General features: G+C 40.9%; 1 protein-coding gene across 6 annotated transcripts in view; it reads left to right on the top strand.

Annotated features, from left to right (window-relative positions):
* SIRT5 (sirtuin 5) overlaps positions 1–12,035 on the top strand; it is a 30,167-nt gene that overhangs the window by 7,755 nt on the left and 10,377 nt on the right. For all 6 annotated transcript variants that reach the window (XM_039523183.1, XM_039523186.1, XM_039523181.1 and 3 more), the window contains 4 exons: positions 1,624–1,757; positions 6,198–6,423; positions 8,016–8,103; positions 11,924–11,977. In XM_039523183.1, coding sequence (XP_039379117.1) covers positions 1,624–1,757; positions 6,198–6,423; positions 8,016–8,103; positions 11,924–11,977 — 502 coding nt within the window. The remainder of the gene's footprint in view (positions 1–1,623; positions 1,758–6,197; positions 6,424–8,015; positions 8,104–11,923; positions 11,978–12,035) is intronic.

The following is a 12,035-nucleotide window of genomic DNA, read 5'->3' as shown; positions in this document are numbered from 1 at the left end:
TAGCACCTGTTCTTGTGGGGCCTCACTAGGCCCAGTCCTTTCAATCCTAACCTAAGGATTGGGGCTGTCATAGGTCTCACCCCCACTTAGAGCTGTTGGGTTCCAAAATGGGGACCTGCATGGGCTTCCCTAAACTAAAAATCCTAGTTTAGATCTGGTAAAAGCTGCCACCACCCAATAATGTACGTGTATTGGGGCACAGTCCTTCCCCAAAATCCTTGGGGATCCCAAGAGCCCCAAATCCATGGAGTTCTTACACCTAGGAGAAATAAACCATTCCCCCCTGCTTCTTTCCCCCTCCCTTTTCCTAGGAGAGATACCGGAATCCAACTACAGAGGGATGCCTCCCTCCTCCCCTTTCCCTGAGAATCCACCCAAGGAAAGATCAACCAAGTCCTTTACAGAAAAGATTTATTAAAGAATAAAAAGAAAGTAACTGTCTCTGTAACCAAGATGGAACAATACACAGGGTCTAAACTTATCAATTTCTGGAGAGAATTCCCCCTCCTTTCTTTCTCAGTAAAAGCAATGACAGTACAGAATTAAATAAATTCTATAGCAAAACACAGAATTGCAAATACAGAAATAAAAGTATAAGAATACTAGTTCCTTGCTAATACTCACTAGCTTGAATAGAAGAATTTATTGCAGAAACCTGGGAGGACTTGATTAAGATGTCTGGACTCCCTCAACTCCCAAGAGAGACTCTCTAAACACACAAAGAACAGAAAAAAAAAAACTTCCCTCCACAGGGATTTGAAATTATCTTGTCCCTGATTGGTCCTCTGGTCAGGTGTCCGCAGGTACTGCTTGTTAACCCTTTACAGGTAGAAAAAAACCTTAACCCTTAACTAACTGTTTATGACAGGGGCCTTCCATGGAAGCCCTTAGACAGTTTAAACTCAGGCTGTTTATCCAATCCTTTCATTGTCCTTTGGTCCCTGGAGAATCCAGTTTGAATTAGTATATGCAGACCTCTAGGGAGAGGTGGGTGGTGGCTTCAAAGGGGAGGAAGTATATATTAGCATCCCTCTCCTACTAGAGAAGGTACATACAATGCCACAGTATCACAATTGCATTTTTAATACAGTGTAACCCAAAAGTATTAACCCTAACTCAATAAGGTTTAACTTAATTCTGCAAAGTGTATCTTAATTCCATGAGGTTTGTTCAGGATATTACAGGATATTGTCAGCCTGTCACCGCTTGGATGAAAGGGGTTTATATATAACTAGAAATTACAGCATTTCAGAATTATTATATCCCTGTTAATTCCAGCATAGGAACTTTTGTTTAAGGCCTCAGTCTTCCAAACACTTAACACGTGTACCTAACTTCATGCACAAGACTAGTCCTCTTGCAGCTAGTAGGGCTACTTGTGTGCATAAGTGTTTACAAGATCAGGGCTTAAAATGGTTTCTCATGGATAACACTTCTAATTATGATCTACAGAACATCAGGAAAGAATAGATATTCTAAAAGTAAAAGTGTGGCTGTTTTGCCCACAGCCACATTTGTGCTTGTATGCCCATTGCTACATACCTGAGTGATTAAACGGTCTCGATTTAAAAATGAAACAAAATTGGTGGATCAATTAATGTTGTTTTTTTCCATTATATTTAGATATGGCTGATTTTCGAGAAGTGTTTGCCAAAGCAAAGCATATAGCCATTATTACAGGGGCTGGTGTTAGCGCCGAGAGTGGTGTTCCTACCTTCAGAGGCACAGGAGGCTACTGGAGAAAATGGCAAGCTCAGGTATGTAGTTGAGCCAGACAGTTGATGAGCTACTATTATTCCTTTAATTCAGATGTGCTATTACAATGAGTTAGAAGCAGCTAGCTGTTTAAAGGGTTGCAGTGCTCCCACAGTGCTTCAGTAGTGACAAAATGTTCTCTGCTCAGCCATCTCTGCAGCTTCTTTCTAACGCTCCACTGTGGTAGCCTCATGCAACTGCAACTGCTCTTTTTCGCTGGTCAGCACAACAGTCTTAGCTGTCTTGGAGACACTTAGGGGTCCTCCTTGCTGCTTCCCTGCCTGCTTTTTCCCGCAGGACACCTCTCCCTTTCTAAATTCAGACAAATGAAAAAACCAGGGATGGAGAGTATTGAATACATTTTCTTTGCTTATTTGATTGCTTCTTGTCTTGATGCTTTTGTCTGTCACACTCTGACAACTTCCTACTGCAGCCTGCTGTCTGTGCTCCTTCTGTGACTCAAAATTAACTTGATTTAATGTTCTCTTTCTTATACACCTCTACCCCGATATAACGCTGTCCTCAGGAGCCAAAAAATCTTACCAGGTTATAGGTGAAACCGCATTATATCGAATTTGCTTTGATCCGCCGGAGTGCGCAGTCGTGTCGTGCCGTTGTCCATACCCCCCCCCCCCCCCGGCCTCTGGAGCCCTGCTTTACCATGTTCTATCTGAATTTGTGTTATATCGGGTCGCATTATATCAGGGTAGAGGTGTATTTGCACTGCTATCATAATCAATTTTGAGTGTCTGTGTGTGTGTTTTTAAGATAATGCTCATGGAAGATTAAATTCTTCTGGAAACTAGAGCAGCTGTGTAGAAATCCAATTACTGGCATGATAAAGGTGCAGCTGTATTTCTTTCAGTAATTGTGCATTTAAATACAGTATATTTATATAAATGTTGTTTTTTCGTATGAGAACTTTGACATATTAATGTTCAATTATTATGTAGCACTGCAAGTATATAGTTCAGATGGATTTATTTGAATGAGCTTTCTCCTCCTATCTTTTAAACAAGAAAACTGAATGCAAAACCCATATTAATGCAGAATTATGGCTGAAATTTTATAGGCACGCAGGAGACAAAGTATTAGTTGCTGCCAGAATGAAAGCCTATCGTTTGGCTACATTATACATAAATTAAGGCAGAATTGAAATTACCGGTAACACAAAATATATGATGTAAAGGTGTCTGGTTTTATGGCTTCTTTAGTGCATATAAAATATTAACTGTTATGTTGCACTTAATTTCTTTGTTTTTCTTTTGTATTGTGTTTGTACTCTCAAGAGGAGGCTTGGTTGGGGTGTGTAGGATGAGTTCTGTGGGCACAGTGCAAAAGTACAGAATTCTGGATAATATTACAGAAAAATTATTTAGGGGAGAGGGATAGCTCAGTGGTTTGAGCATTGGCCTGCTAAACCCAGGGTTGTGAGTTCAATCCTTGAGGGGGCTACTTAGGGATCTGGGGCAAAATCAGTACTTGGTCCTGCTAGTGAAGGCAGGGGGCTGGACTCGATGACCTTTCAGGGTCCCTTCCAGTTCTATGAGATAGGTATATCGCCATATGTTATATCAGCGGTCCCCAACCTTTTTGGCACCAGGGACCGGTTTCGTAGAAAAAAAAATTTCTGTGGACCTGTGGGATGGTTTTGGGACGATTCAAGCGCATTACATTTATTTTTGTACTTTTATTTCTATTATTATTGTAATATATAATAATTATACAACTGACCATAATGCAGAATTAGTGGGAGCCCTGCCCCCTATCTGGCCCCCAACCACTTCCTGCCTCCCCGACTGCCCGCCCCCCTCAGAATTCCCGACCCATCCTGCTCCTTGTCCCCTCACCATCCCCCAGAGACCCCCACCACCCTGGGACCCCGCCCCTTTCCCCTGACTGCCCCAACCCCTATCACCCCCTCGCTGAGTCCTGACAGACCCCTCCCGGAACACCCACAATCCAACCCCCCCATTCCCTGCCCCCTGACCGCCCCCCCAACCTCCGCCCCCTCTCTGTGCCCTGACTGTCCCCAGGACTCCCTGCCCCTTAGCCAATCCCGCTGGCCCCAGCCTCTTACCCCCGGCTCCCTCCTCACCCGGAGCCTCAGCGCCTCGCCCGACAGCTGCAGCGTGTCCCCGGCGGGGCCTGAGCTCCGTCTCGCTCAGAGCCGCGTGGTGAGGGGGTGGGGCTGGGTGCTCCATGCCGAGCAGAGGGAGCTGAGCTAAGTCTGGAGCTTGCAGCCCCGCCCCCTCACCACGCGGCTCTGAGGGGGCGGGGCTCAGGGGCCCCGCCGGAGACACGCCGCTTGATGTGCTAGGGGTAGGTTCGCAGCCCGGTTCCTAACAGGCCGCGGACCGGTACTGGTCCGCGGCCCGGGGGTTGGGGACCCCTGTGTTATATGCAACTTTGAATGGCCTTACTTCATTGCATAAAATACAGTATTTATAGATCCATAATTATAAGGCCATAAGGAACAGTTTTGATCATCATGTATAACACTGTATGGCCCTATAGAAAAAGGAGGACTAATTCTGGCTATTGACTTGTATCCTTGTTAGATATAGCTGGTTACAAATACTGTGATGTTGTTATCTTGTCATCTACATAATACCTAGGGCTGTCAGTTAATCGCAGTTAATTCACACGATTAACTCAAAAAAAAAATTGTGATTAATCACAATTTTAATCTCACTGTTAAACAATAGAATACCAGTTGAAATTTATTTGCTACATTTTCATATATATTGTATTCTGTGTGTTGTAATTTAAATCAAAGGGTATATCGGGGAGAGGGATAGCTCAGTGGTTTGAGCATTGGCCTGCTAAACCCAGGGTTGTGAGTTCAATCCTTGAGGGGGCCATTTAGAGATTTAGGGGGTTGGACTAGATGATCTCCTGAGGTCCCTTCCAACCCTAATAATCTATGATTACTTTTGATTACAAATATTTGTACTGTAAAAATGATAAACAAAAGAAATAGTGTTTTTAAGTTCACCTAATACAAGTGCTGTAATGTAATCTTTGTCTTGAAAGTGCAATTTAAAAATGTAGATTTTTTTTTGTTATATAACTGCTCTCAAAAACAAAACAATGTAAAACTTCAGAGCCCCCAAGTCCACTCAGTCCTACTTCTTGTTCAGCCAATTGCTAAGACAAACAAGTTTGTTTACATTTACTGGAGATAATGCTGCCCTCTTCTTACTTACAATGTCACCAGAAAGTGAGAACAGGCATTTGCATGGCACTTTTGTGGCCAGCATTGCAAGGTATTTACCTGCCAGATATGCTAAGCATTCATATGCCCCTTCATGCTTCATTCCAGAGGACATGCTTCCATGCTGATGATGCTTGTTAAAACAATAATGCATTAATTAAATTTGCGACTGAACTCCTTGGGGAAGAATTGTATGTCCCTTGCTCTGTTTTACTGGCATTCTGCCGTATATTTCATGTTATATCAGTCTTGAATGATGACCCAGCACATGTTCATTTTAAGAACACTTTAATGCAAAGAATGTACCAATGTGAGCTTCCTAAAGATAGCTACAGCACTCAACTCAAGGTTTAAGAATCTGAAGTGCCTTCCAAAATCTGAGAGGGATGAGGTGTGGAGCATGCTTTAAGAAGTCTTAAAAGAGCAACACTCCGATGTGAAAACTACAGAACCCGAACCACCATAAAAAGAAAAAAGAAAATCAACCTTCTGCTGGTGACATCTGACTCAGATAATGAAAATGAATATGCTTCAGTCTGCACTGCTTTGGCTCGTTATTGAGCAGAACGTATCATCAGCATGGACGCATGTCATCTGGAATGATGGTTGAAGCATGAAGGGAGATATGATCTTTACTGCATCTGGCACATAAATATCTTGCGATGCCAGCTACAACAGTGCCATGAGAACACCTGTTCTCACTTTCAGGTGACATTGTAAACAAGAAGCGGGCAGCATTATCTCCTGCAAATGTAAACAAATTTGTTTGTCTGAGCAATTGGCTGAACAAGAAGTGGGACTGAGTAGGCTTGCAGGCTCTAAAATTTTATATTGTTTTATTTTTTAATGCAGTTTTTTTGTATATAATTCTACATTTATAACATCAACTTCCATGATTGAGATTGTACTACAGTATTTGTATGAGGTGAATTGAAAAATACTGTTTTTTTTATAGTGCAAATACTTGTAATCAAAAATAAATATAAAGTGAGCACTGTAGACTTTGTATTCTGTGTTGTAATTGAAACCAATAAATATGAAAATGTAGAAAACATCCAAAAATATTTAAATAAATGGCATTCTATTATTGTTTTATAGTCTGATTAATAACGTGATTAATTTTTTAATCGCTCAACATCCCTAATAGTAGATACAGTCACATGTAAGTTATTATCAGGTGTGGTTGTTTTGCTCTTATTACTAATGAATGAATGTTTTTTTTCAGGAACTGGCTACCCCAGAAGCCTTTGCAAGGAACTCCTCCCGTGTGTGGGAATTTTATCATTACCGCCGGGAGCTGATGTTGAGTAAACAACCAAATCCAGCACATATTGCCATTGCAGAGTGCGAAGCCAGACTGAGCAAACAGGGAAGGAGTGTTGTGGTCATTACTCAGAACATTGATGAACTCCACAGAAAGGCAGGCACAAAACACCTCTTAGAAATTCATGGTTAGTATTAATGCACACATACACTAGAACTGATCAGAAGATTGGGGGGGGGGTGTTTCTACTGAAATCTTCAAATTTTTGCAGAAAATGAAATTTTCAGTCAAAAACTTCAACTGAAAACCAAAACCACGTGCCCAGTGGCCCAGTTCTCCTTTATGGGTCTGGCTTCCTGGCCAGATTAAATCTCCCATTACACATTGTGGCCAAGGCCTCCCATGATGCACTGTGGCTGCTTAGCAAGAGGGGGACACCAGGGTGCAGCATGGGAGATGTAGTTTGAGATGGGTGCATGAGACACCTGCACTATTGCTCACAAGAGGTGCTGTGGTGGCATTTCCAAATAAAATTTTTGGTTTTCAGGTGTTTGAGTTTTAGATTAAAAGTCAACATTTTCCAGGGAAAGCAGACACTTTTTTTCATTAACAGTTGTTTTGTTGAAAACTCAATTTCTGTCAAGCACTTGAGATGGAAAATTTCGACCAGTCTTAATGCATGTGTAGTGCCGACAGACCCTGGTTGTCAGCGGGCAGGATCGAACCTGGGACCTCTGGAGCTTAGTGCATGAGCCTCTATCACATGAGCTAAAAGTCAACTGGCTGTTAGCTAAGGCTGTAGAGCAGACTCATTTAACTCTCTCTCTAAGTGGTCCTGGTGCCACTGGATGGGACAGAACACCACACGCAAGGAGGTGTGTGCGTTACACTTACACATGTACTTACTCTGACCAACTATTGCTGAACTTATCACTTGCTGTTTCTATCCTTTGTTGTTTGTCATTTTGTTTTTTATACTGACAGTGGCACTGGAACTGTCTCTCTCTTAACACTTTCTCCTTGCATATCTCAGATCGACTTGCATGAATATACTCATACAATAGAACTTAGCTTATTTATCCTAAAGGGTAGGAATTACAAATTACTGAGTTTTCCAGTTCGTGAGCAGGGATAATACATCACAAAGTATTTTGTTCACTTATTTTGATAAGTGTAGTTTAATTCTGATTATAATTAATTTTTACAAAATATACTACAATATATCATGAAGACTTAGTGATGTCAGGCCTCACTGTATCATTCGCTGTTAATTATTTGAGAAGTCAGAGGTACCTTTTTTGAGCATTTTTTTGTGCAAATTACAAAGTGTGCGTTTAAACACAGTTCTCCTGTACGCAGGAGGAAATGCTACCATCATAAGTCATTCTTCTTAGCCAGATTGCAAACAATTCCCATTTCTTTGTAAAATTATTTTTTTCAGCAATACTGTGTTATAGTCATCTAGATGTCATGAGATAAACCAGAGTATAAGCCACAGTCTACTAGAGGGACCATTTCTCTGAATAAATATGCTATTGGTTTCTTTGACTGCCAATCAAAAATGTTATATGTGCATGCTTTATAATAAACTAATTCACAGTGCTGCCAAGCTGGAATTTCTTAGTTCTGTGTTCCTGTAACTTAAACTGCCCACAAGATATATTCTCCAATGTCAAATAAGGGAACACTTGGGATGGATATAACTGTTTGCATGCGTAACCACATCTGAAAGTCATTGTTTGATATTAAAATCTGGAATTGCTGCTTTGTGCATTTCAGGTAGCTTATTCAAAACCCGATGCACCAGCTGTGGAAATGTGGCAAAGAATTACAAGAGTCCAATATGTCCAGCTTTGGCTGGGAAAGGGTAATATATTGTGAACCCCATACTTTCTCTTTTTCAGTTTGCTACTTATTTATTATCTTTAGCAGGGTAGATATTTTCAGATCTGGGCTGGGTTTTAGCCAGGTGTCCCCCATTTACCTCAGTGGGAATCGTGTTTAAAGCCCACATGATGCTTTTAAAACATAGGATATGTTGTTTCATTATCTCTAGCTTTATTCACTGAGAACTGGGAGGATGTCAGGCCACTGAAACAGCTCACTGCTAAGCGCACATAGGGCTTAGCCATGTTTTTCCAAGTTTTTTAAGTAATGATCTTACTTACAGGAAGTTAGCTGAATAAGTTTATTAAAAATAACCCACTAGCAGAGACTAACCTGGATCCAGTTGTGTTATATATTTAGGCTTATATTTTATATCACTCATTAAGGTTTTTTTATATCTTCATTTACCTACTGTGACACCAAGCCCCATTTGTGGTTCACTACTGTATGTCAGCAAATCTTGTCAGGCCTGACATACTCACTACACCTCCCGCATTGGTAAAATTCAGAACTGGGAATGTATTTGGGGTCACCTTGGTGGTTGTAACCAAGGCTGATGGAAGCCAGAGTGGGGTTCAGAGCTGCTGAACCAGGGCTGTTTAGCACACAGACACTCAGGGTGTGACCTGCATGCTTGTAGGCAGGCTGGGAGCTACAGCAGCAAAATATTGTAAGGCACCCAGGATTGCAGGGCAAGTGGTGACCACCCCCTACTGGTCTGGATTGCCACTGAATGCAGTGACACCTACAGAAGAGGAAAAAATGAAAGATGTTTAACAGCAGCAGCTCTGGGAAGTTCCAAAACCAACAAGCTGTATTTCAAAGATCAGTTAAGATTCCTGAGTGACAAATCAAATACAATTTTCTGTCATATACAAATTATATCAATAATGAGCACTTTAATGACACATCAATTATTTCAAATGTGAGGCTACATAATGTCATATGTTTGGCTATTAAACTACAGCTCCACCCTTATTCTCAAGAAACAGCAATAGATACTTTATTTATTTTTCTGATATCCCCATATACCAATATTCCTTGAAATATTTAGGTATCAAAATCAAAAATACATTAAAATTCTCCCAGCGATCCATGTCTATCAGTTGTGGTTGATGTGATTAAAATATATATTTGTTTTAAAAATGTTGTGGAAGGTGTAGTGTAACCTTCAAGATGTCTTTACCTATTTTTTATTTCCTTTCAAGTACTTCAGTTTTGTAAATGATGATGTGATACATGGGTACATACATTGCTGTCACTTAGCAACCTTGACTGGATTTGAAGCAAAGTTTTCTGGTTTTGGAAACTTTTAATGTTGGACTCTAGGAAATTAAACATTGGTTCTGTGCACGAGATTGTGACCAGATGAATTAAACTGTTATGTACTATTTCTCCTTTCCTCACTTTCCCCTTTTTAAAATCTTTGCCACTCTGTCACCAAAAACAAAAGTTCAGAAGTTTTGGAGGCTGATAACTCAGGAACCCTTTGTCCAAATCACTTCACATTTAGTAGAAAACATCTATCTCCACCCCAATCTTAATCTGACAGGTTTTAGACTCCTATTCCTTTGTTGTGGATTTTGGAGATAGGAGAACTCAGGCTTGTAGTAAAAGCTTGAGTATAGCCTTAACTTTGGAATGGCTTTGGTGCTCCTTAATATCACAAGATACAAAGGTAGTGTATGAAAAATTGTTTATCCTAAATCTCACACAAAATTGTATATCTGCTCCATTAGAACAAACATTTCAGATGGTCTGGAACCATCAAGTTGAGTGGTTACTATCCTATGTTACCATGTGTACTTGTTACCTTTATCCCCTTTTCTTCCTCCCCACCTTTCTACCGTTTGTTATGCTCACTTGTTACATCTTGTCTTAAATTAGATAGTAAGCAATTTGATACAGGGACTGGCTTTCTATAGGTATGTCTACACTGCATGCTTCTTCTGGTGGAGTGTAGAATATGTACACTATGCTCCCTCCTAGCATGGGTATAAATAGCAATGTAAACTGGGAGGCACCGCTTGGGTGAGTAAAGTAAAGACACACCTGAACACCCTGTGGCTGCGTACCTGGGTATATACACCCTACACAGCTCTCTGCTCACCCAAGTAGTGCCTCCGATGTCTACACTGTTATTTTTAGCAGTATAGTGTCCTGCAGTTGCTTCCCCACTGCTGGAGTCTTTCCCTGCCACAGGGACCTGCCAGAGCCTTTTCCTGCCACAGAGAGAGACTTTGGCAGCAGCGAATGGCTCTGGTATGGGGGAGGTAGTGGGGAAAGGCTCTGACAGCTCCCCCACAGCCAGAGCCTTTCACTGACAAGTGTAGCTACACACTGCAGTGTGGATGCAACTTGCTTTTCATTATGGTACGTAGCTACACATTCCCTAGGCACTGTGGCCTGTAAAAATGATGGTAAATCTGACTTCAGTCATTTAACAAGTAATTTTCTTCTAGGTCTCCTGAAGAGAAGAGCTGCTTCAAGTTAAAGGCCAGGTCTATACTCGGAGCAGTTTGCTACCGTATAATATAGCAGCAAAACGCTCTTTGTGTGAACATAGTTTATGCTGGCAAAGTGGTGCTTTTGCTGGTACAGCTTATTCCAGCTGTGCTGAATGAAATAAACTATACTGGTAAAAGTGCAGTTTTTCTAGTATAACGGTGTCTATGCTAAGGGCCTTGTGCCAGCATAGCTACGTCAGTTAGGAGTCACACTTCTTCACACCCCTGACTGACATAGCTATGCCCTTTGCAGTACGTACCTAGCCAAAGATGACCTGCAAGGGAAGATTGGATTTGTGCCCACTTTTGCTGCTTTATGATATGTAAAGAAAATCTAAAAAATCTTTTTTAACCTTCGTATTAAGGATATCGAATCTGGTCTCTCTGAATTTGCTTGATGGCATGTGGTGATGGGGAAAAATGGAGAGAAAAATTTGGAATTTTCTCACCTCTTAGTGGAAAATATGGGGGCATTAGATCCAAACATGTCTTTCTTCCAGTTGCGTTAGGCCTGGTCTACACACACAATTTGTATTGGTATAACTAGTTTGGTTAGATCTGTGATTTTTTTTTTTGGTTCTTATTTAACCAATTACAGTTATGCTGGTACAGCTCTGAGGGAGGACACAATTATACTAGTGGGGATGCACTTACACCAGTACAGCTTATTCCCCTTCCTGTACAGGAATAAACTATACTGTTAATAACTGTATCCATGCTAGGAGTGTTGTGCCAATATAACTGTATACCAATATATTTAAAGTGCTATACATTTTGTGTGTAAGGAAAAAACAGTTAAATAGGCATGAAAAAGAACAGTATTACATTTCCCCTCAATATCAGGTTTCACTTCCTTGGTATCTGTGTAGTGATGCTCTTGCCCCGTCTGTGGTCATATAGCATTGTCCCTGGTGGACAAGTCTTGAATTTCTCATATGTGAAAAAATCAAGGAAAAAATGTGTTTTGAAGGAAGAAAAAGCCCTTCCCAGGACTTTTTACATTAAAAAGAAGCAAAAAAGGGGCATATGTGCATTCCCCCCTGCCCTTTGTGGTGCTCCACGTAAGTGGAAACCACTTTTTTTTGGTGCCTCGCACCTGAGCCCTATTATTGTTCTTGCCATTCTAAAACCAATGATGAGCCTGTTTTACTGACTTTAGTGTTGTAGTAGATATATTTATTTCCTACAGCTACTAAACCACCTTGATTTGGGAGAGTGCTCTGGAGAAATAAGTTTTATTTGTAATAGCATTTTGTTTGGTACATAAAATGTGTTTTTATATTTTGACTTCAGTGCTCCAGACCCTGAAATAGAAGATGCCAGGATTCCAGTTGAAAATCTTCCTCGGTGAGTGCTGACTATCATCTCTTTTCACCACACCAACATGATCCCCCTCGAATTTTAC

Source organism: Mauremys reevesii, linkage group 2, assembly GCF_016161935.1.
Source record: "Mauremys reevesii isolate NIE-2019 linkage group 2, ASM1616193v1, whole genome shotgun sequence".
Lineage (NCBI taxonomy): Eukaryota > Metazoa > Chordata > Testudines > Geoemydidae > Mauremys > Mauremys reevesii.
Note: the sequence above shows the minus strand (reverse complement) of the source record. Positions and strands in the feature narration are given on the sequence as shown.